The 25,865-nt window shown below is 39.8% G+C and overlaps 2 protein-coding genes across 2 annotated transcripts in view; one reads left to right on the forward strand and one right to left on the reverse strand.

The window, feature by feature from the left end:
- Positions 1-1,897: 1,897 nt before the first annotated feature.
- Positions 1,898-20,972, forward strand: st6gal2a (ST6 beta-galactosamide alpha-2,6-sialyltranferase 2a). The gene is made up of 3 exons (XM_055015255.1): positions 1,898-2,077; positions 6,166-6,340; positions 17,381-20,972. The coding sequence occupies exons 1-3, from the start codon at positions 1,913-1,915 to the stop codon at positions 17,626-17,628; spliced, it is 588 nt and encodes a 195-aa protein (XP_054871230.1). The 5' UTR covers positions 1,898-1,912; the 3' UTR covers positions 17,629-20,972.
- Positions 10,115-25,865, reverse strand: part of tmtops2b (teleost multiple tissue opsin 2b) — a 44,550-nt gene continuing 28,799 nt past the window's right edge. Inside the window, exons 4-5 of the mRNA XM_055015254.1 lie at positions 21,016-21,249; positions 10,115-11,908 (exon numbers count right to left, since the gene is read on the reverse strand). Coding sequence (XP_054871229.1) covers positions 11,699-11,908; positions 21,016-21,249 — 444 coding nt within the window. The 3' untranslated portion in view covers positions 10,115-11,698. The remainder of the gene's footprint in view (positions 11,909-21,015; positions 21,250-25,865) is intronic.

Here is a 25,865-nt window from a genome sequence, read left to right on the forward strand (position 1 = left end):
CTGGATTTGTCAAACTTCCTTCATAGTGCACCCTTTTTCTGGATGTATAAATAGGTTATTGTTTGCTTTGTACACTTTTTGTCTTTTTTGTAAACAGATGGATACCACTCTTGTATTCCTTGTTCAGTGTGATGCTATACACCAGAGGTGTCAAACTCATCTTAGTTCAGGTTCCACATTCAGCCCAGTTTCATCTCCAGTGACCAGTAAAATCACAGCATAATAACCTATAAATAACCACAACTCCAGATCTTTCTTTTGTTTTAGTGCAAAAAAGTACGTTCTCAAAATGTTCACATTTAAGGAATTATCTTTTTACAAAACATTGTGAACAATCTGCAGTTTCTTAAGAAATATAAATTCAGTTTCATCAACATTCAACCTCAGTTTATCATTTACACATTATAACTCACAGATCACAGAGTGTCTACAAAGGAACACAACATTTAGTCACAGCTATCTGGAACTGAATGGTGCAGTATTTTACTTTATGATCAAAATCACAAAAGTCAGACAAAAAAAGACAAAAAGCAACAAAAACAAGACACTAAACGGCAAAAGCAAGAAATAAAATTACAAAAAATGAGACAAACGAAAATAAAACAAAAGAGACAGAAAAGTTATAAAGCATAAAAAAATGGACAAACAAGACAAATGACAAAAGCGAGACAAAAAAGACACAAAAATAAACACAAGCAAGAAAAAAAAACACAAAACAAAAACGCTATGCAAAACAACAGATAAGGCAAAACACAGCGTGACAAAAATAAGACCAAAAAACACAAGCGAGGCAAAAAGGAAACACAAAACGACAAAAATGAAAAACAAAGTGACAAAAAGACAAGAAATATCAAAAAAAGCCAAATTATTACAAAAAGGAGACACAAAATGGAAAAAACAATGAGCAATCTAGCATTTACTTTAGGATCAAAACAACTTGTATAGAAATTATTTAAATTTTAGAGTTTAAAAATGTTTACAGTTTACTAAGTCGTCCTCTGGGCTGAGTTGGGGCCTCTGGAGGACCGGTTTTGGCCCGCGTGCCGCATATTTGACACCCCTGCTATAAGCAAGCCTAGCTTAGCCTTAAGCCTGGAAGCATTGAGGAACTGCTAACTGGTTATGTCCAAAGGCACAGAAGCACCTTTAAAGCTTAATATATACAGTCATGTGCAGTTTCCTGACTAGAGGCAGGAACTGTGTGCAGTATTTGATGGTTGACAACACAACTCAACACAAAACTCAGTCTGGTGCTGCCTGTTGTTTTTACAGTAAGCTAAGCAAAGCTAAGCAGCTGCTGGCAGTAGCTTTATTTACCCAGCAGGTGTAATATTTTTATCAATCTTCTTCTCAATAAAAACATTTTCACAACATATTCAATAATTTGCTTTCTGGCTTTAACCCTCCTGTTGTCCTCATTTACAGGCACCAAAAAATATTGTTTCCTTGTCTGAAAAAAATCCAAAATTTCAGCAAAAAAAATTCCATAAATTTCTGAAAATTTGCAAAACCTTCAGGAAGAAAATTCCAATAATTCCTTAAAAGTTTCCCTTAAAAGTTTTATTCTAAAAAAAATCCCCCAAATTTGGCAAGAAGATTCTAGTAAATATTTTCAAAAAATGAGTAAAAAACTTCCCAAAAAAATCCTAAAAATATCTAAAGTGATTCCATATATATCAGTAAAACTTCTATTTTCTTTAAGAACATTCACAAAAAAGTATTTTTTTTTGTGAATGTTCTTAAGAAACATTTTTAATATTTCTTTTTTTCCACCAAAAAATGTTCAAAAATTTCCCAAAAATGTTGAAAATGTGGACATCAGAAGTTTCACTGTGAAAACATATCTTTTCCACATTTTCAAACTTTAAAACGGGTCAATTTGACCCGCAGGACGACACGAGGGTGAACATGCATGACTTTTTGCTTGCTACTCACATTTGAAACTCAAATTCACACTTCATATTTTCCTCTACAGATCTTGGCAAATCCTCGGCATCAATTCAACACGAGCTCTATCTACAAGAATGTAACTCTGGTGGCCTGGGACCCTGCACCTTACACCATCAACTTAAACAAGGTACGTGTTCGGAGGGCTGCAGCCTGGTGCTGCTTTTGCCGCAGGAGTTTCAATAGAAGATGGATTTATTGTGACACCAAGGTCATGATGCACAGATAGAAAATGCAAACAGTTCTCCGAACACGCGTGCAGCTGAGGCAACGCGTGGGAATGTTCGACACGCAAACATGATGCCAGTGCTTATCACACCTGCAGTTGATCATTCTCCCCTCATTATTCCCTTCTCGCTCATATCCGCCGCCTGCTCTCATCCATCTCTGCCCCTACTTCTGACTTCCACCTGCCCTTGAAAAGGCTCTGATGTCTGCACGTTTCCAAAGCAGGGTTTTGTATGGCTCCCTTCTCACACCCCCCTCTCTCCTGTTCTTTTTCACGCTTCCTTATACTTGTTATTCAGGGGATGGTCTATTGCCACAATCAATGAGATTCTAGACTCATGTGAGTAGATTTGCAATTAAAATTGATTTGCACGCCGCACGCAGCCTACTGTGTGAATCATTCAAGGTATTTGGCCACTTACTGGAATATTAAAAATGTCCTCGTCCTTTTTCCACCATTACATTTTTGTAATTGATGCACTCGTCCCTCTGAATGAACACCACGACTAATTGTCTGGCTTTAACCTTTAGTCCTATCACACAGTATATTATCACACAACACAGAGCTGCTCTATTCGCCAAAGAAGAATCATTTTTGAGAAAAACTGGAGAAAAGCAGCTGAACAATTAATTTGTTTTGTTAAAGTGGCCAGAATCGAAACATGCATTTAGTTATGTAGCTACAGGTTTTTTTCACATTGCTCACCAAGAGAACATAAAGCTGAATAAAGTGACACCTGACCTTTGTCTCGATGGCTTTATTTCGTACGTGATCCTCAGCTGATGCCAGTAATTACTCTGTAAAAATAATAACTGGCGTGTATTGTTGTTGGAGTGTGGTTCCTTGCAGCTTCTGGTGCATTGCAGTCTGCTGGTTATGTCCTGCTCCCTCAGAAGTTCATTTATTATCTTTCTACATCTCACAGAATTCTTACTGTTACAGTTTTTTGTGTTTAATGACCAAACCAGTCCAAGTATCATGATTCTTTCTCTTCTCTCGACTTCAAATTGGTGTGGTACAACTTCTTAAACATGAATATGTGATGGTTTCTCTGCCTTATGTAACTTGGAGGTAAATACAGGAGGTCCTCGACTTAAGTCAGAGTTCTGTTCCTACTGATAGATGTAAGCAGGTCTTCACCATAAGTCAGAACTCCAGTGAAAATGTAACCAAATCCGTTCCGTGCATCACGATATCGATCAGTTCTTCATAAAAGTCATGAATGCCAATGACTTTCATGCATGAATGAATCCTTTTACTAGAAGATAACAGAATATTGTAACGGACTGATACTGTTGTTGATGTTGATGTTTCAGTGTTTATTGTTCAGTTCCAGATTTACCTGATGTCAGTGAACGTGCCACGTTTAGTTAGCTCACCGTTTTGTGTCGTGTCGTTTTTATCATTTTGTGTCTCATTTTTATGATTTTGTTTCTGGTTTTTGTCATTTTGTGTCTCGTTTTTGTCATATTGTGTCTCGTTTTTGTCGTTTTGTGTCCCATTTTTATCATTTTGTGTCTCGTTTTTGTCGTTTTGCGTCTCATTTTTATCATTTTTGTCTGGTTTTTATTGTTTTCTGTCTTGTTTTTGTCATTTTTGTCTAGTTTTTGTCATTCCGTGTCTTGTTTTTGTTATTTTGTCCGTCATTTTGGACGATGGGCCATGCATGTTAAAGCAGAGAGCATTGTGGGAGTTTAGCAGCAACGGGCACCATGACAAAGACTAATGAGGAGGTTCAGGACCTGAAATGTTCCACCTTTAAACCGGAGGAGCTTCAAAGGGAAACCAGCCGGACTTCTCTGGAAGACGTTTCTAGAAAGGTCCTCCAGAGAAGTCCGACTGGTTTCTGCTGAAGCTCCTACGATCACCAGGACCTGGACGAGTTTGTTGATGTTTCAGTGTTTATTGTTCAGTTCCAGATTTCCCTAATGTCAGTGAATGTGCCATGTTTAGTTAGCTCACCTCTGATTGGCTGAGAGTCAGCAGTAGAGAGAGCTGGGAACGGTGGCTAATTCTGGAGCTAAGTTATGGGGTTTTTCTAGTTATTCTGTCGTTCCACAGTAACCTGTGTGAAGGTTCAATAAACCAGCAGAGAACCAGATAAAGTATCACTCATTCATCACAGAGGGTCGCTACAATATGTTGACCTGTTTTTACAACTTCACCCATGTTGGTCGGTGTTTCTTCCTGGTCCCAGCGTTTTATTCTATCTAATTTCACTCCCATGGAGACGGCTTTCCTTTTCTTCCAAGCATCAGAAGAGTCTGACTTATGCTGGGAGCCATAATGAAGGATAAAAAGTTAGTGAATGTAGCACAATCCAAGGTGGAGTACAACCAGAGAATGGAAACAAAGCTGTCTGATAGCACCATGATGACGTATTCATCCGCTCCTCAACTAGTTCCACGTAACCAGTTCTGACATAACGATGAAACGCTGTAGGTTGAGGACGCCATAAACCGAGGACCTTCTGTAATCGTTTCTATGAAAGAGCAGATTGATTGAAAATGAAAGTGTTTGCTAGTTTCAAATGTAGTTGCAGTAATTCTGTTGTTTTAAGTCCTGTACGGATCCAGGCAACCAAAATGGACAGGAAGATGCACAATGCCTGTGTTAAGTAGGATAAAATCTATGTTGGAAGTGATGGGTGCTTCGTTTAAAAGGCGGTCAGAGTCACTATAGTAAAAAGAAAAACTTGTGTTATTTTTTTTCATCTGACTATATGAAAACCAAAAAGATGTGGACAGTGATTTTCTGGATCTTCTTTATTTCAACTGTAAAATTTGAGAACTTTTATATACAGAATAAGAAATATAAATTATAGCCTGATGTGTTTTCTTTCCTTGCTATGTGGGACACTGATTGCATCTCTTTTCTTATATTTCGTCAGCTGTAATATGTCTGGACAGTGTGTGGGCCGGCTTCAGTCACAGAAAGCTTTTATTTCTGTGTTCAGCAGGGCTGTACAGAGCATCTAATGATTTTTGTCAGAGGCGTATAATTTGCCCGGCTGTTTGGACAACCTTTGTTCACTCGTTCTTGTTCTGATTGTCTCCAAAGCCCTCTAATTTCCTTACGCGAAACACGGCTCTTACATATGAATGATTATGTGTATATGGAAAAACTGGGGAGAGCGACTCAATTATTTTCTGTTGAAAGGCTGACCTGGAGGCAGGAGAAGATTATCCATGTGCTCTCCTATACGACGATACACACTGTACCTGCACCACATACTTCCTGTCCCAGTGCTTTGACTGAACAATGTTCTGTTTCTGTAATGTTGGTCATTTTTTTCTCATTATGTTTTAGTTCCATTTTGTTCAATCGTTTCACTCATACATAATTTATCTCCAACTGTAACAACAAAAACCTCACATAAATGAAACATCATCCTACTATCTGTGAAGATTACGTGAATGAGACTCAAATGTAGCCTGACGCAACTCAAAACATTGGTGAGGAGTGCTTTACTTAGAAGGTTTTTTAATGGTTTTCTTTGGAATGGAGTCATAAAAGTGCAACTTCCAGATGTCTCCCTAATCAGTTGACATTATAGGATCTTTCTCTGTCATTTCTTTAAATACTTGACATTAGTCACAGGCTGAAGACTGTGTACATATGAAGAAATTTGCAGTTACAATTCAGAATCCATCTTTTTTTTTTTTTCAACAACTCCAGTGACAGCATGCTTTATTTATCACTTCAGGTTAGGATTAATCAATTCATAAATCAATTAGGTGATGACTAATTTACAAAACATCCATGAAATCACATGTTTCTGCTACATTACATATGCTACTGCCATGTAAGGAGTAATTATATAGAGATCCCTTTAGGGCGTTTATAAAAACTTAATTCTCTGCTTTGAGCAAAAATCCTTTGAAAACATGTTTGGAAACTATTTTTTTATGTCAGAAGTGTCAACAAATGGTTTTAAGTGATTCGGCAGCTCTGTTGCTTTAACAGAAGTCTTTCTCATGTCTTGGCAGTGGTACGCCAGCCCAGACTACAACCTGTTTGGTCCGTACGTGGAGCACCGCAAGCTCCATCCTGACCAGCCCTTCTACATCCTCCACCCCAGCTACGTGTGGCGACTCTGGGATGTGATCCAAGGCAACACCCAGGAGAATATCCAGCCCAATCCCCCGTCATCGGGCTTCATAGGTGAGTACACGTATGGGCATGCACACATAAGGGGTGTGATCAAAAAATTCCAAGACTGTGGCTGTAAAAATCAAAAGCCGAACCTCATTTAAATTTGCCTGCTATCCCTGTTGAAGTAGCATCTTTGTGTTGGGGTTCAGTGCAGCCTGGAAGCGCTGTCATGTAAACCTGTCAAGCTCCATCAGTGTGAAGTGTGAAACTTCTTCATCACCATGCCAAGACAGTGACTCTTAAACTGCAATTACATCTTGGTGAAGAGAGGGAAATCGCAAAGAAAAACCATTAATAGACACTGCGCTGTGGTCCACATACTGTCATACAATCTTCTTCTGTCACTACGTTACGACAGGGGCTGCACAGTGGCTTGGTGGTTAGCTCTGTCGCCTTGCAGCTAGAAATTCACTTACTAGCCTGGGATCTTCCTGCATGGAGTCTCCATGTTCTCCTGTACATGTGTGGGTTTTCTCCAGGTTCTCCAGCTTCCTCCCACAGTCCACAAACATGCTGAGGTTAATTGATGATTCTAAACTGTCTGTAGGTGTGAATGTGAGTGTGATTGTTTGTCTCTAGGTGTAGCCCTGTGACAGACTCTTACCTGTCCAGGTGAACCTGTGATAGACTGTTACCTGTCCAGGTGAACCTGTGATAGACTGTTACCTGTCCAGGTGAACCTGTGATAGACTGTTACCTGTCCAGGTGAACCTGTGATAGACTGTTACCTGTCCAGGTGTCCCCTGACGTCACCCTAAAGGTACGTGTCCACTTGATATGGCAATTTCCCACATCCCATTCATTGTCTTTGTGAAATGCACCGTGTTGCATGCTGGTCCGACTGTGGTGTGTTTCCGTGGAGCGGGCTGCAGCTCATTTGGATACAATAGACTCGACTTCTACTTTATGGAACTTCGATGCGGTATGCGGAGGTCCAACGCATCACGAAACTTTCATCAAACGTTTAAACTCGCCATCAGTGAACTAAAACCTGGACAAATTCAGCTGCTGCACAGATTATTTCTTGCCTCAGATGCTTCCAGAAATACTTTTCTCTGAAGTGTTTTCATAATAAAAGAGAAAGTTTGCGACTGAGCCGCCAGCTTGAAACCCAGGAGCTGACAGCTCCCGAGTCGATGCGTTCATCCAATCAGGGGCAGGATAGTTGGAGAAGAAGGAAGCAGGAGTTGAACATCGGCCGGACGGCCGGACGGACGGACGGACGTTACGACAGAACTCTGCCTTGACAGTCCGACTTTGGGCGACTAGTTCCCGTAGTACTACCAGGTGGATGTTGAACAAACCAGTGAGAATGCAGCTCCTACACTCCTGACCTCAGGCATCTTGTCCGGTTTTAGGCTCTTCCACTATAAAACCTGTTGTTCTTCTCTCAGTGGTAGCCACAGACCCACCTCTGGTCACCAGCGATGATCCACCACATGACATCCGGCTAATCCTGGGCTGCTGAGTGACTCCGAATGAGATGTTTTCTTGTCTTCTCCAGTCTGCGCTCCATGAAGAAATACAAACCTGCCACTGGTCATGCATGTAACACAGGTGCTGATGGTGATAGTGGTCAGTGTGACACAGCTTCCTGACTCATTTATATTCAGTTATTTATTTAGATAAGTTGCCTCTCAAACCTTGAAAGGCAACTCTAGGTTAGGATGGTAACAAAGGACGCTCTCACCTGCATTTTGGTACATAGGAACATTTTCTCACGTTAAAAAAAGCACATTTTATCAGAAAAAGACATAACGTGATCACACAAATGTTTGTCCACATTGGCAGACTACTCCTGCTGCCAGCTTCCCGTTCCATTTGAGATAAGCCACCTTCCTGTTTATTGTTGGCACATGGAGCCCTCACTGTTGTTTTTAACAGTCATTTATATGTCGCCTAAATGCAATCTAATGTTCATTTGGCTTCACGCTGTCTGTACAAACACCAGGGAGCTGCATATAAGCCGTTTTCTATGGAAGGGAAAACCCTGCGTCGATGCATGCAGTGGGTACACATGCAGTGTTTGTCTGTTCTCCAGCAGTCGTCTTTGTACTCTTATCTTCCCATTTCCTTGCCTGCCCCTGGAACAGATATAGGTGCAAACACATACACACAACCTGAGACTTGATGAAATTTTTATCTTCACTATGCACAGTGAGATTACCAGCATGCACAGTGACAAGGCAACACACTCCAAAGCAGCACATCCATGCAGGAGGTGATGGAAATGTGACCACTGTAAGCCCGCCACAGGAACTCTTCAGCATGTCAATATGCACTTCATATTGGTTTTCTACCTCTATAATTTTGTAGATCACTCAATATGCTTTTGCCCTTACACAGCTGTGTTCACCAGGAATCCAATTATGGCAGGAGTCTTACCTCTGAGAGACAGATCATTATTCTTATGCTGGATCTCCAGCATCTACTGATATATCAACTGCTGATACTGAAGCAATTGCACTTAACCCTGGTGTCATCCTGCGTGTCAAAATCAACCAGTTTTAAAGTTCGAAAATGTGGAAAAAAAATATCTACTTTCACAATGAAATTTCTGATGTCCACATTTTCAACATTCAACATGGGAAATTTTTAAACATTTTTTGGTGAAAAAAAGAAATGCTAAAAAAATGTTTCTTGAGAACATCCACAAAAAAATCAACCAAAATCCAGCGAATTTTGCTGGATTTTGGTTGATTTTTTTGTGAATGTTCTTAAAGAGAATATTAGAAGTTTTACTCATATATATGGAATTTTTTTAGGATTTTTTGGAAGATTTTTACTCATTTTTTGAACGTATTTACAAGAATTTTCTTGACAAATTTGAGGGATTTTATATATTTTTTAATAAAACTTTTAAGGGAAACTTTTAAGGAATTATTGGAATTTTCTTCCTAAAGGTTTTGCAAAATTTCAGAAATTTGCGGAATTTTTTTGCCGAATTTTTTAATTTTTTCAGACAAGGAAACAATATTTTTTGGTGCCCGTAAATGAAGACAACAGGAGGGTTAATTATATTCTGCAGTACTGGCATGAGTCAGTCTGATTAGATAGCTTAGCCTGAAAGGCAAAAGGAGTTTACAATAAATCCTAAAAGCCTGTTTAATTGTAAGACTTCATCTTTAGTCTAAAAGTACATTAAATTAGATGGTCTGGCCAGTCGTAGCCCTCACCTGGGGCTGGCTTTTAATAAGATACAAATGCCATTTGCCTTTTTGTCATTAGAGATGTGTCAATTATTTGAAAGGTTCTGTTTTTACAAGTTAGAAATGGACAATAATAGGTTTCTACTGCATGTGCTCATTTTCTTTATATCCATTTGGCACCTTAGTCCCTTTATCCTCTATACAGCAAGCAATTTTTTTAAACAAAAATTAAGAAGTACTAGCATTATTCTATGCATTCAATTGAGACAACTCTGCAAAAACAAATTAAAATAAAGTGAGGAGAAGACTCAATGCCGTGTTTGTACAAATATTACCATATGTCCTATTATACTGCTTCTGTCTGTTCGTAACTGATTAATGCAGACCTTTTCTTTCTGCTTTGACACACAGCTTCATCATGCTGTTTTCACATCTGCCCGTTTTCAAACGTCTCATGAATTGTTCCTGAAGTAAAGTTCAAATCTCACACAGTTGCTGCAGCTTTTTCCCATCATCGCTGTGAGGCAGCTGCAGCACTTTCAGGCTGTTCATCATCAGACAAAGAACATCACAATAACGCCGTTCTCTCAGTCATATAGTTAATTTTGCTGTTTCAAAGTGCAGCAATGCAGTATTTCTTTTTGCACAGCAATGTTATTTATTAAAACAATTAAATCCAACAATGAAATACAATTACTGAATGATGGTAAAATGAGCGTCCCTTTGATGTCTGAGGCTTGGCATCCATTCGCTGCTGGAATAGACTCAAATCAACTACCAGACGGGCTCAGGTCAGAAGTTTCTGAATACACATTGGCCTGGGCCTCATCACAACTCTGCAATGAGTCTTCATTGTGTCTGAGGGAAACGACCCCATCTTGAGCAAGTCCTCATCAGTCGTGGCTGATTTCTGCATGAAGTCTTGTCTACATGTCACTTACAGTCATTATTTTTTAGCAGTTTGTATATATTCCCATTCCCAGATGCTGCATTCTTGTTTTTGTAGTCCAGAAGTTTGTGAACAACCTTGAGAGATCCTTTAATCCGTGCACCAACAGCAGCTGGAAGGCATGTTGCATCCCAGCTATCTCCTCAGATGTACTCCAGTCCTCCCTCTCTGCGGCTGGACAGACTGCACATTTCTTTGTGAAACATCCCTGTTCTCCCATCTCAGTCTGACCAGAGGTTTATAATCAAGTACAGCTCTAAGTAATTGCCTCTCCATTGTTCCTGACTGTTTCGAAGTTGAATGTACCTGAATACATGCAGAGAAATAATGCAATAAGACAAAGTAAACCATATCGAAAGAGGGAACAGCACAAACACACAAATGGACAGAATTCAAAGACATGCCCACATGCAGACCAGGATTAGAAGCTTTTTCCTACATATGAGGTGAAACTCACAATAAGGTCTTTCTGTGGCAACTTTTCACATTCTGCAATATTTACAGCCGAAACACTACAGATGCTGGAAGCAAAAGGAGGAAAAGACAGATTTTAAACGATGAATACATCGATCCACTTAACCACTGATGAAAGCACAAGTCTGTAATCGACTAGCCTTTCCATGGCACGACGACAAACTGATTGAAAAGCAACAAAGAATAGGCACTAGGTCTTTGTTTTGTAGAAAAAATGCATGGAAATAAACAATTTTGTATTTCAAAATGGAAGTATGGAATTGAAAAGCCAATATTCTTCTGTGATCAGGTTGTAAAGGAGTAAAAGCACATAAACGGTTTAATTCTGAAACAAACTGTCCTCACTGCTGAAGAATTTTGACAAGCCGCAAAGTTCTCGGACCTTCCAATTGGCTTCATTTGTAGAAATATTTTCCCAAATGGCATCACTTTGACATAAAAGAAGTGCTCCGTAGATCGAGTGGTAATTTCAGAAAAAGTCATCAAATTGTGTACTCTAAACCTATGGTGTAGGAGTGAGAGATGTTTTAACAGTCAGATAGGTGAATGATTGGGTGTTCACATACATTGCACATATTTTGCTGGTCATTTAGTACTTTTGTGTCCTGTACAATAAAAACAAGCATACAAACTGAATGGACACGCACTGAACAAGCACAAACTCACGCGTAAAGTACATTTACGTTAATAAATGTGTCATGCTTTAGTCCACATTCCACCGTAGATTCCGTTCGTTCTAACTGAAGCGCATCAAGTGATTGGTCAGGACGCTGCGTCTGGTGGAGTATTCCCGGCTCAGGTCGTGACCTCGGGTGGGGTTGTGTGCTTGGTGGTCGGGAAGCTGCGGTTGAGGGTGTCGGTGGAGACCTGGGCGGTGCAGGCCACCGTGTTGCTGTAGACTCTGCGGTTCAGGTGGATCACCGTCGTCTTGGAGGGCATCGAGGTGTTGCCGTTTTCTGATGACCAGTGATCGCAGTGAAACAAGATCAGGAAACACCTGTAGAACTGAGAGGCATACGGAGGCAGCGTGAACATATCGTACACCACACCGAGCCCTGGTTTCATGGCACTATTAGACACAGACTGACCTTGGTTTCACACTGTCAGAGCTGCTCAGTTTGATTAGCTAGAAATCATGCCTTAGTGCACTTTCATGTCTGTACATTCAACGTGTAGCTACGCTTGAGAAGAGAAAACGCTCCCCTAATGGCCTGTTGTTCTGGCAGAGTGGGTTGACTCTTACACTTAGTGGTTAATTTGACCTTTGAGGTCATTTCACACATTAGTCTGAAGGTCTAAGAGCTGCCCGCTGAAATTTAAGCTCTTGTTTTTATCTGTATTTCCTGAGTAGTGTGAGGAAATGGCTGGGCTTTTATAACACTGACTGCCTGCACTTTAATAGTGAAGTACAGTATTGTATTGTGACATGCAACTGTCAAAAATAAACAAAAATAATTGTCAGCTTTGACAGATGTACTTCTGAGCACAGACACGTCTAATTAGAGTAGCATCTTACTAGGAAAAAATAAACACATCTTCATCCCAGCTTTGTGAGACTGTGTCGCTAAGGCTAATGAGATGTACAGCAATCATCAGAGAGGAAGTGATAAAAAGAAATCAGCAGGAAGGAGGAGTGAAAAACAACAAAAGGTAACTAAATATACGTGAGCTCGCTGCGCTTTGTGTCTGCAACATATGCTGGAGAGATATGCAGAACACACTGAGGCGGCAGAGTCGCAGTCTTCATGTATTATGGATTCAGTTCTGTGTTTTTTCTCTCTCTGAAGAAGGCTTTTGCTGAGCACACATGCTTCTTTTTACCAGCACAGCTGAACTTCACATTTATCCTCACAAGCAAAATTTGCACCTAAGAAACTGCCCACTGTCCTCGGAGGTTTCAGATGGAGACGAGATGTTGGTAAATGCTTTTTCCCAGAGATTTATCAAATGTATGGAAGGCTAATGCACCTTTAGGCCTCTTGAATAGGGCTTGTATTCAGTATCAGTGCACATTAATAGTGCCCTTTATGAGGAGTGGAAAGATATCTATCATGTACAGTAAACTGAAAACATTTACTTTTTTTACTTTGGATGACCAAAGTTTTCATCTGACCGCCAGTAGTAAAAAAAAAAAAAAAAAAAAGATTATTTTATCTATTTAGCTTCACATTTTCTGTGTTTCTCAAAGGAAAATGCTGACTTCAGAGTTGTTATTTGTGTATGTGGACTTGCAGCAACCTGTGTGAATCTCATCCATTCTTGTCACTATTTTTCATGAGTGTAGTTGTATAGCCACGGGATGTGGAAAAATGATCCCATTTTTCACTTGGCCAGTTCCACATATTAAGCTGCAGTACACAGGATACAAGACTCTACTGAGAGCACAATGGATGAAGCATGAAGCATGTGGTGGAAAAGATCGAGCAGCACGGTGCATTAAAACCGCATCATGGTAAAAAAAACACACAAATAGGCTACTTCACTACATTTGTGAAACATTCATTTGAAGCTGACAGAGACTAACATTAACCCTCCTGTTCTCCTCATTTACGGGCACCAAAAATATTGTTTCCTTGTCTGAAAAAAATCCAAAAATTCAGCAAAAAAAGTCCCCAAACTTCAGAAAATTTGCAAAAACTTCAGGAAGAAAATTCCAATAATTCCTTAAAAGTTTCTCTTTAAAGTTTTTTTTTTAAAAAGTCTCCCAAATCTGGCAAGAAAATCCTTGTAAATATTTTCAAAAAATGAGTAAAAATCTTCCCAAAAAAATCCTAAAAATATCTAAAGTGATTATATTCAAAGATTTCCCAAAAATGTTGAAAATGTGGACATCAGAAGTTTCACTGTGAAAATTATTTTTTCTTCCACATTTTCAAACTTTAAAAACATTTAAAACTTTAAATTTGACCTGCAGGACGACACGAGGGTTAAACACCATCAAATGACACTTGCTCACAACTAAGCTACAATGCAGACAGACGGAGAACAGATCCACAGATACATGTGAACATTCCCTAGTTCAATTGGAGGAGGATAGAGACCACAAAGAACACTGAAAAATACACAAATGTGGCATGTTTAGCTGTGTAAAATGGGTTTGAATGGAGCTGTAAAATGTGTCTGTTGTGCTATCTGCTCCGTGGAGACTCCAGTGAATGTACTGCAGGGGGAATGTGTGCATTTAGGCAGGTGGGCCATCCAGTCATCTCATGCGGACCGAAGGCAGTGATTGGATTGGCTTTTTACAGGCCTGCGACTGCCACAGATAACAGATGTTTCTCCTTTTGTTATCAGAGCTCTTGATTTATTGATTGCTGTTGGGATGGAAAGAGACTTTTAACAAATACAACCAAACATACGTCTTGGATCTATTGCATACTCCAGCTTTAGGCTTCATTTAGTCAGTTGTTTCTGGAATTAAAGGCAACAGCCATCAAACCTGTTTATTCCAACTGAATATGAGACGGGTCAGTATGTAACTGAGGGGCTTTTGAAGTCCATGGGATATATCTGCATACATTTTTATTAACCCTCGTGTCGTCCTGCGGGTTAAAATTGACCCGTTTTAAAATTTGAAAATGTGGGAAAAAAAAAAAATTCACAGTGAAACTTCTGATGTCCACATTTTCAACATTTTTGGGAAATCTTTAAAGAAAATATTAGAAGTTTTACTGATATATATGGAATCACTTTAGATATTTTTAGGATTTTTTTTGGAAGATTTTTACTCATTTTTTGAAAATATTTCCAAGAATTTTCTTGCCAAAATTGGGAGATTTAAAAAAAAAAAAATTTCAAGGGAAACTTTTAAGGAATTATTGGAATTTTCTTCCTGAAGGTTTTGCAAATTTTCAGAAAATTTGGGGAATTTTTTCGCAAATTTTTGAATTTTTTTCAGACAAGGAAACAATATTTTTTGGTGCCTGTAAATGAGGACAACAGGAGGGTTAAAAGTAATAAAAACTAATGTTTTTTTAGGTTCATTGTGATTTTCTCTTTACAAATTCCATAATTATTTATTATGGAAACAATCACTTATTAACCCCTTGAAGCTTACTGTCATGAATTCTCATCATCCCACTTTCATCCAGACTGCAGATAGAGGATCCATTCCCCCAACGCTGGTCAGTGCAGATTCAATACGTACCGTTCCGGTCGGAGTGGGACCTAATTATTATATATCTGTTACTATTATTATATATCTGTTCTATGTGTAATAGACAAATTAACAATCTGCACTTATTTTAGCATCAGCTGGAAAGCAAAAACACAAAGAAATGTTTTTATTTCATTGTAAATAAATTCAGGCATCGAGGGGTTAATAAAAATGACTGGATATCACTAAAATATCAACTAAATAACCATCTGAATTTAATACCAACCACCTTCTAATGAGCTAAACAATAATAAAATGAGCTGATTCAGAAATAGTTTGGATTGTGTTCTTTTTATTAGGTTGAGATAATCATGACAGATATTTCTTTTTAGGCAATATATCACATTTTACATGGAAAATAACAAATTAAATCACTTTCCACTAAGTTCCCCGTTACAAAAACACCTCTCCAGGGAGTGTGTTAATTCCAGATCACATGACCTGCTCCACATGATGTCATTTCCTCCTGAAGAAAAGACTGGCCAGACTCCAAGGCTTTCTGAGTTATTTAATATAAAGTAGTCAACAGGTTTACTACAATATCTATAGAAATCAGTTGTACATCTAATATTTAGAAGAATCTTTCTCTAAAATGCCGTGTGGTGTTTGGTTATAGGCGGTCAGGTTGATTTTAGGCCTGAAAACAGCTGAAATGTCAACTATGGTACAAAAAGTCCTGCAGTTATACATTGACCCAGACGTGTTTGCTGTTACATCTATCTTGTCTTTTTCTTTTGCCTTCCAACATGGTTGAATAACACACAGGTTTGTTTGGGGCACATCCCTGCCTTAAGGATTTTGTAGCGTCTAACTTCACCAATCTGATCCCTGGATCATAAGAAATAAGTTAGATCTCGTTGCAAACAGCTCAGTACAGCTGCTCTGTGGCCAGCGGATCCACTGTTTGTTCTGGACAGCCTCCAGGTGTGTAACCGTGTAAGAGCAAACACAAAGAGAAGAGAACATGTTGCTTAACCCTCTGAACTCCAGCAGTTTCTGGGTATTTTTTGCTCCTGTCACTTTTTATGAACTGTTGGCTCATTTTCCCCTGCAATATGGAGCCTTTTATCGCCATGGAAACAGCACAGTGATGACTAGAACCATAGGGAACTCAGAAATGTTATAATGCCATAAACATCTAAAGAAACAAGACTGAATTGTCTATCTGCCCTGTGTGAGCACAGCCTGCAGTTCAGATAAAAAGTCTCTGAGTTTTTTAAAGACATGTAAATTAAAAGGGATTTTGATTAAATATTCTGATTTTAAGCTTAGGTTTTGTTGAGTTTTCCTATGAAAATCACAGAGGAGTAGTTCAACAACTATTCTTTCAGTTTTTACATTTTCTGCCTATGTCGGTATTTTATGCCACCACATGTATTTCAAGTTTAAAATGGCTTTAATACCTAGCAGCATGGTGACATTGTATGACTTTTATTTCTTTTAGATGTCATATTTTAGTGCTGTTTTATTGCTGTTTGTTTTATTGTTTTATTGTATATTTTACGGGCTGCACAGTGGCCTGGTGGTTAGCTCTGTCGCCTTGCAGCTAGAAGATCCCCGGTTCGTGTCCTGGCCTTCCTGGGATCTTTCTGCATGGAATCTCCATGTTCTCCCTGTACATGGTGGGTTTTCTCCCACAGTCCAGAAACATGCTGAGGTTAATTGATTATTCTAAATTTGCCTGTGATTGTTTGTCCTGTTTTCACCCTTGTGTCGTCCTGTGGGTCAAATCAACCCGTTTTAAAGTTTGAAAATGTGGGAAAAAAATATATTTTCACAGTGAAACTTCTGATGTCCACATTTTTAACATTTTTGGGAAGTCTTTGAACATTTTTGGTGGGAAAAAATGTTAAGATTTTTACTCATTTTTTGAAAATATTTGCAGGAATTTTCTTGCCAAATTTGGGGGATTTTTTAAAAACAAAACTTATAAGGGAAACTTTTAAGGAATTATTGGAATTTTTTCCTGAAGGTTTTGCAAATTTTCAGAAATTTGGGGAATTTTTTTCAGAAGTTTTGGATTTTTTTCAGACAAGGAAACGATATTTTTTGGTGCCAATAAATGAAGACAGCAGGAGGGTTAAGTTACTGTAGTGTTTTTAAGTTATTTTCTTGTTTTTTACTGTGAAGCACTTTGGTCTACCTTCGGGCTGTTGTAAAGGACTCTACAAATTGATTGATTGATTGACTTTTATTTTTTTATATCAAAAGGTTTCTTGGTTTTTATCCTTTAACTACCAACTAGTTTTGGGTGAAAAAGTGCACCCCAAAGTCTGCAAATACTGTAAACATGACGACTTCTCCCTGTGTTTGCGCTGCAGGTATCCTCCTGATGATGGCGCTGTGTGAGCAGGTACACGTGTACGAGTACATTCCCTCGATGAGGCAGACGGACCTGTGCCACTACCACGAGCGCTACTACGATGCTGCCTGTACTCTGGGTGCCTACCATCCCCTCCTCTTTGAGAAGAGCCTGATCCAGCGAATCAACACGGGCCCAGAGAGCGACCTCCGGAGGAAGGGACGCGTCACTCTTCCAGGCTTCAGCACCGTCAACTGTGACATCTGATATATGAAACCTGACTCTCTGAGCCCCGAACACACACACACACACACACACACACACACACACACACACACACACTCTGGCCTTTTCTGGCTGATCAAGGGAGAGGTGCAATAACGCCACTGCAGACAAGGAGGCTGAAGCTTACAAGTTTCAAATTAGACCACTAAAGAGCATAAGCCATAGCCCTCTGGGGAGGGATCAACAAGGAGGTTTCTGCAAGACCTTGTCTTCACAGAGACGGTTTACTTTGACCAGAGACTGGAAGGGAGAGTCTCCGAGAAGGAGCTGGAAAAAAGACCATTTTTCTCTGCTTTAGCTGAGCCACATTAGCTGTGGAGCTGACTAGGATAGCAACAGATCAATGTTATAGATAGACAAGTGAATTTTCCATAAGTGGGTGTTTCAGTGGTGTACAGTCTGTGTTTCTAGCTAGTACGGGTGGTTCTCCACTTAGAGGAAATGCCGCTGTTTATAACGGGGGTTGTGTTTCTTTTCTTTTGTACTGGTCCCAAGGGTTGTGAATGAATAGAGAAGTCATCCACGCTGAATGTCAAAAACAATCGCACACACACTTTTACACACATGAAGCAGCAAGAATGCACAAAAAGAAATGGAAAAGGTAGATTTCCACAGCAGTCAGATTACTGTACATATCCTCCTGTGAAATCGGTTTCATTTGTGTCGTCACGAGGGGTTCATTTCTCACTACTGATGCTGAGTTACTGTCCTGTGCATGCTGACTGGCAGCCACCAGTTTGCCACTTTCTGTTCACGTTTTCCTTTTAGGGTGTAAGTGTGTGTTTATATCAAAGCAAAATGGGGCCAAAACGGATCTTCAGAAACAGGTGCTCAGAACAGCCGTAACCCTGTGCCTAGCGGTCGACTGAACACTTCCCTCGGGTTGCCTTGTGACTGTTGGGATACATGCAGTACAAACTGTGGCAGGACTGCAGTTCCATTCAGTTTGATTGCCATGAGATGTGGAGAGCAGTCGATATTTTCTGAAGCTATCAGGGGATTCTCAGCTCTGCCTCAGCAACACCAGCCCCCTTCCCCCTCTCTTCTTGTTTTTCTCGATGGTCAGTTCTCTCTTTTATTGAATGTAACTTTACCACTGCGTATTGTGGCCAAATCCTTCGCTGGTCTGCTTATGTGCAGCTCCTTGCAGGGTTATTTCTTGTTATGTAATAGCATGAAGCGCATTCCCTACAACTATAAATGTCTCATATTTCCAGACTCCTCTAATATTAGTCTGTGCCCCTCTGTAGCTCCAAATGGAGACGATTATAAAAGAGGAATTTGGACCGGTAATATCCTCAGATTTGCAATGTCTCCAGGTAGAATGATGTTTTTTATGTTTACAGTGAGCTGGTGCCACATCTGCTGCTAGCTCTACAGGTGTTAGGTCAGTGTGGAAAGGAAAGGAGAGTCGGTTGTGCTTTTTAATTAGTTTTTCATTTAGCTACGGACATGCAGTCGGAAAGATTTTGCCTGTAACTGAGATTTTTATTACTAAAAGTGTTATTCTACAAAATGTGCTTGTGCCATTGGTTGTGGTTTGGTGAAAGATATGAAATCGTCACAGAAATGTTGCTTGGAGTAGTTTGATGTGAAGAAAACGGCTCTGTAGTTGTCGTATAGTCATGTGTAGATGATTCTGGGGCTCAACCAGGGCTGGGTATTGAAGAACATTTATCTGGACTAATTCAAAAACATACTGTTGTCTCCTCCAAAATCTCTTTTTATAACTCAGACTTGACCTAATCCATGAAGGAAATGAGCATCTGTCCATGTGGAAACCACGTTTTCAGTACTCGTATTTTATATTGCAGCGTTGATAGAGTGTAAATTGTGATCTTGAAATTAAACTGAGAAACTACTGTATGCATGTGCAGCATGTCTCCTAGATGAAATGACTGACGACTAATTCAGTGAATTACACACAGAACAAAGGTACTTCATCACATTGATGCAAAATTCTGTAAATCAAATATTGTCGTGAAAGCCTTTTTCCCACAATGAGATATTGATAATACAATAATGCACAGTGATATACTGCATCTGCTTTGGTGGAAATTTTATAGAATCGCCATGAAACTGCTGATAAATGGTCTCTAGTTATGTTTATGGTTGTATTTTGCAGCCCTGCTTGACCGGTCTTCAAGCTTTGGACACATTTTTCTCAGAATACAAAAAGTTTGATACCCAGCCCCAGTTATTTAAAGATTCATACAGCAGAGGAACCCACTGAAGTCAGCAGCTGTTAGTGGACTGTAGAGGTTTTCAAACTGGACTGCAGGAACAGTTTTTTAAAGCTTAAGGAGATTTCAGCGTTCATTTTAAATCGTGCAGGTTTTGGGCTCTGCTGTAGGTTTTTCCGTTCCTCCGTTGAGGTAAATGATGAAATGTTTTAGTGCTTGTGATTGTAGCACACTGAAGGTGCAAACAGCCCTGAACATACTGTACATGTATATTTCTAATAACTGATTTCTCTTCAATGCACAGAGCATGCAAATCAGGATCAGGGCTAAGTCTTCAACTGTCTGTGCTGTACTGTGCTGCAAGTAGACACCATTGTCATTAATGTTGTGAGAGGCAATTGTGCTCCAAGATTTTCTTTTCCTTAAGTGATGTTTTGCAGATTTTAATGCATGCTTGTGGATTCCATCCTGCTGCAGGTGCAGCTCTTGACCGAGTGCAACACTTCTGGCAACTTCATCTTTGCATCTTAATATTGTGCCAAATTACATTTTTAATGAAACCTGAGTTGGGTGGGTTAGATGGGAGAGGAATTGGAGTGATAGCGAGGTTGTTGCTTCTCTCTGGGATGCCTGAGGTCAAATTTAATCGAATTTTCTGTCCTCCACAGTTTTAATGCCAGTAATAGGACGTTGAAGTGAAACTTGACATTAACCCTCATGTTTGGTGGCGGTGAAGTAACGAGATGAGAAAACACCTCGGTTTCTCCTCTCAGCCTCTTTTTCTCCGTTCTTACATCTTGAGGCCTGTTTTTCATTTAGTATTGTGGGAGTTTCTGCACCACACTGCCTCTGAAGGATTGTTAAAGATTTGAACAAACATTTTCTACATTTCCCTTCTGAAGCTTCCTGCAGCGTTCCTAAAAAGGGGAAGGAAAAAAACAAAGAAGCATCCGTGTCTGAGCGTAATAAGAGTGAAGGTCCTGTTTCACTCCCAACAGCCTTATGGTGTTCTAGATTTTTATTTGCCAGTGAATTCTCTTCTTACTACACTTGAATTGATATTTAAATAGACCATTTGTATGATTTCTGTTGTTGTAATTTGTCTTTTTTTACTGTGTAAATAAAGCCGTTGTACATGTCAAAGTGTCTTGATTTCAAAATGAGAAAAAAAAGGCTGCTGACTCACTTTTTTATTCATGAGTATGTAGATGAGAGGGTTGATGACGGTGCTGCTCTTGGCCAGCAGTGAGGGAACCACGCTGGCCACAGGGCTGATGATGTTGGGCGGGCCGAATGTTGCCATCATGGCCACGACGCCGTAAGGCATCCAGCAGAGCAGGTAGCAGGCGGCTGTGGTCAGAACCATGAACAGGATGTGGTACTCCCTCCTCCGGGCCGCGGTCTTTCGGACCTTACCCACCTGTAGATGATGAGAGGAGAAACGACCGTCATAGAAACCAAATGCTATCAACCGGTGTTTTTTTTCTTTGTTTTTCTTGATAGTTTAGATTCTGTTGTTTGGAAAAACGCTCTGCACTTGAGGGAGTTTTTAACAAACATGACAGCTTTGCTTCTGGTGGTTTCATGCAGAGTCTTAAAACTCTAAAAAAATTACTTTTAAGGGAAACTTTTTTTCTGAATTTTTGGATTTTTTTCAGACAAGGAAACAATTTTTTTTGGTGGCTGTAAATGAGGACAACAGGAGGGTTAAAGCTTTAAAAACTTGCTACGTGCATAAAACCGATCCTTGAGGTGCATTCACCACCTTGCTTTTCTCCGCTCCGTCTTGCAACAATAACAAGAGATTTGACTAAATGTGAAGTGCTTCTTTAAAACAAATTAAAACCCCTGTGTCAAATTAAAACGCACTGCCTGTCCAGATGAAAGAAAAATCAATTTAAAGAAAAGCTGTACTATAATTTGGAAACACTGCTGTCTTACTCCCATTAGTTAATTAAAATGTTCTATTCCACATCCCAACATATCCACCTCCACCAGCTGGCAGGAAGATAAGTGAGAATTTATGGAAGCACTTATATTTTCAGACACAACTGATTTAAATGTATAATAGGAAACATTCAGTAAATAAATTAATCAAAATAACAATGTACAGTTTATGGGTCAATCTATAACTGAGGGACTTTTAAAGCCCATGGGATATATCTGCATATGTTTTTATTAAAAGTAAAAAAAAACAAAACTGTTTTTATGTTCATTATGATCATGTCTTTACAAATCCCATAATTATTTATTATGGAAACAATCACTTATTAATAAAAAATTACTGGATTCCACTAAATTGTCAACTAAATAACCATCTGAATTTAATACCAACCATCTTCTAATGAGCTAAACAATAATAAAATGAGCTGATTCAGAAATAGGAAGTGTGTTAATTCCAGATCACATGACCTGCTCCACATGATGTCATTTCCTCCTGAAGAAAAGACTGATCAGAGTCCAAGGCTTTCTGAGTTATTTAATAGAAAGTAGTCAACATGTTTACTACAATATCTGTAGAAATCAGTTGTATATATAATATTTAGAAGAATCTTTCTCTAAAATGCCATGTGGTGTTTGGTTATAGGCGGTCAGGTTGATTTTAGGCCTGAAAACAGCAAAAATGTCAACTATGATACAAAAAGTCCTGCAGTTATATATTGACCCATTTATGATGAAAGTTGTCGCTGATACATTTCTGATACCTCTTCCCACATTAAATGGTGTAAGATTCTGACAGCTTGTGATTAAACTCCTCTCTGAACAAGGCTCAACTGAAATGTTTTTAGGCCCATACTAACCTTTATCTGACCCCTTTTGTTTAACCTCTGAGTTCCCATGAATTATTGTAGACACACAAAGACCCAAAACCCACCAGTCCTCGTGCAAGAGAAACTGCACTTGACCCCGGGTTTTATGTGTGCCAGACCGAATTAATGTGACACAGCTTTATTTCTGAGCGCTTTACGAGCTACAGCAGAGGAGCTATTAAACCTGACAGTGGCCTTCTGGAAGATCTGGCCAAGGATTAAGCACCAGTGCATGAGCTGCTGGTGATACTGTACTTCAGTGGTGCACGTTCCACGACAAATTAACCAGTAATCAAATCATTAATGCAAATTTCAATGCAGTGAACATGCACTGAAATGTATCACACTTTGAAAACACTCTTCACACCTACTTACTCTCCTGTAAGCAAATTCAACAGATCTACTTTTACAGATGGTCTCCTGATGTATGCATATTTTATCAGGAAGCATCGAGCTGTAAATGAATCTTAATCCAATTAAAACTCTCTCAACAACACTCTTTGGACATCTTTATACACAGATGGCTTCAGCTTTAATCTTAGCCCTTCCGTCACTCATTTAAGAGGATGAATTAAGAGGAGATGACGTGAAGTGGGCGAGTTTTCCCAGCTCAGATGCTCAGATGTTCCACGTAGCCCATGAGCAAAGTACTTTCCCACAAATTCATTTGAGACTCCCAGACACTTAGGCTAATGCAAATAATCCTCAGTTTTAAAAACCTCCAGGGATTTGATTGGGCCCTGAGCCAGTAGCAGCTTAGCTCTGCTCATGGATGAGATAACTTCAGGGGTAGGTGAGGGAGCCTGTTGCTGCGTGACTTTCCACAGAAATGAGCCACTGTGTCAGTTCCATGAACAGATTACATGAACTGGATACCCAACACATGACACCGATTCACATCACATGGGAAAGTTTTAGAATACAATGTCTTCATGAACTGAGATTTCATACGAGTAGTAATTGACCTCGTTTGCAGATTGAAGTGTCTATTTTCCCTTTTATATCGACAGTTTACAGCTAAAAAGGTTCTATTCATTTTTCATTGCAATAACATGAGCAGCCACTGATACAAATCTCTCTATTCCTGTGATAAGATGCAAACCCAGCCCTCCTCGCTCTGTGTGTGGTTGGATTGTTGACTTAAATAAGCAGAATGTTTCTGCATGTGTTTGCTGAGGGATATTTGTTTTCCCAACAGGATCCTTGTAGCATCTGTTTATACCAGAGCCTTACTGGTAATGAGGACATTTAGACTGATGTGTTACAAACATTTTTTGAAATCACAAAAAAATATTCAATATTCGAAAGTCAAATTCTCTCTCTCTCACATTCTGTTAAACATTATATATGCTCATTAGTGGCCATATTTCAGATGATGTTCTCTCTTTTTTAAGCTGTTCAGAAGTGGACTTGCTGGAGTGTTTGGGATCGTTGTTCTGCTGCAGAACCCAAGTGAGCTTCAGCTGGAGGTCAGGAACTGATGGTGGAACGTTCTCCTTCAGGATGTTCTGGTAGAGATCAGAATTCATGGTTCCATCAATCACAGCAAGTTGTCCAGGTCCTCAGACCATTACACCACCACCACCATGTTGGACTGTTGGTAGGATGTTCTTTTTCCAGATGTAACGAGACACACACCTTCCAGAAAGTTCTACTTTGGTCTCGTCAGTCCGTAGAATATTCTCCCAGAAGTCTTAGGGATCATTTAGATGTTTGTTTCCTTTCTGTTCTTTCAGGTCAGCAGTGGTTTTCTCTTTGGAACACAGTCATGAGGAGATCAGGTGCTGAGCAGGACTGAGCAGGAGTCCAGAGCAGCCGGACAAAGTTTCCAACTGTCGTATAACTTGTAGAAAAATGTGTACTTCAGAATCTAATATTCAGTCAACCCTGTACCTCTGTGGGAGGCTTGTCTTCCTGCTGCAAATTTAAAAAACTCTGCTTTGACTTCAGTGACTCCGTGACAATATGTATGTATATATAATAAGTACATAAATAAATAAATATATATATACATATATAAACACACACACATACACACACCCTGCATGGTATGTACCACAGACAGACAGAAGAAGTGTCTGATATCCAGAAAACACACCTGGTGGCTAGAGAAAGCAGGTCTGAAGGACAGCATGGAGGCACTAATCCTGGAAACACAGCAACAGGCACTGAGCACAAGATCGATAGAAGCTGGAGTCCACTGCACCAGACTGAAGCCCTGGTGGAGTGGTGTAAACATGCACCTGAGACAGCACAGCTCACAACAGCAGGCTGGAAAGCAAACATGGAGCTCCATAATAAGCAGCTGGCATAGTGTCCAGAAACATCTGCACCGAGAACAACCTGTATCCCCTGGATCAACATGGAGGACACCTCTGGGCCTAGATCCTGTGGGACTTCCAAATCCAGACTGATCAACTGATGGTGACAAGTCAGTCAGACCCTGTGGTGGTTGATGAACAGCAGAAGAAGGCAGTAGAAGATTGATGCTGCAATCCCAATAGACAGCAACATCAAGAGGAAGGAACATGAGAAGCTGGAAAACTACCAAGAGCTGAGAGACGAGCTTAAAAAGACGTGAGAAAGTGAAGGCAGCAGTGGTAGCAGCCTTCAGCAGATCTGTGGAACATCTCAGATCTCTGTCCAGAAGAGTGCAGTCCTTGATCCTGCTTTTATTTACATTATTTTAGCTCCTAAAGTTGCTGCTGTACAACTTGTCCACTGCATTGACTCAAACTGACCTTCGTGAGAATGCAACTAATTGCAAATTTCAAGCAGCAGCAGGTAAAAAGAACCAACTATGTGGTGAAAACATATTTCAAAAGGAATGTACAGTATGTGATGGCTGTTCTATAGGTAATGAATTGGAGAATTATGTTATTTATGTACTATCTGGGGCTGCACAGTGGCTGGGTGGTTAGCACTGATGCCTTGCAGCTGGACCTGGGATCTTCCTCATGGAGTCTCCATGTTCTCCTGTACATGTGTGGGTTTTCTCCAGGTTCTCCAGCTTCTTCCCACAGTCCACAAACATGCTGAGGTTAACTGATGATTCTAAACTGTCCGTAGGTGTGAATGTGAGTGTGAATGTTTGTCTCTATGTGTAGCCCTGTGATAGACTGTTACCTGTCCAGGTGAACCTTCACCCACAGTCAGCTGGGATAGACTCCAGCTCCCCATGACCCTGATGAGGATTAAGCGGTGTATAGTTAACCCTCGTGTCGTC

This window comes from Amphiprion ocellaris, chromosome 11 (assembly GCF_022539595.1).
Source record: "Amphiprion ocellaris isolate individual 3 ecotype Okinawa chromosome 11, ASM2253959v1, whole genome shotgun sequence".
NCBI classification, from domain to species: Eukaryota; Metazoa; Chordata; class Actinopteri; family Pomacentridae; genus Amphiprion; species Amphiprion ocellaris.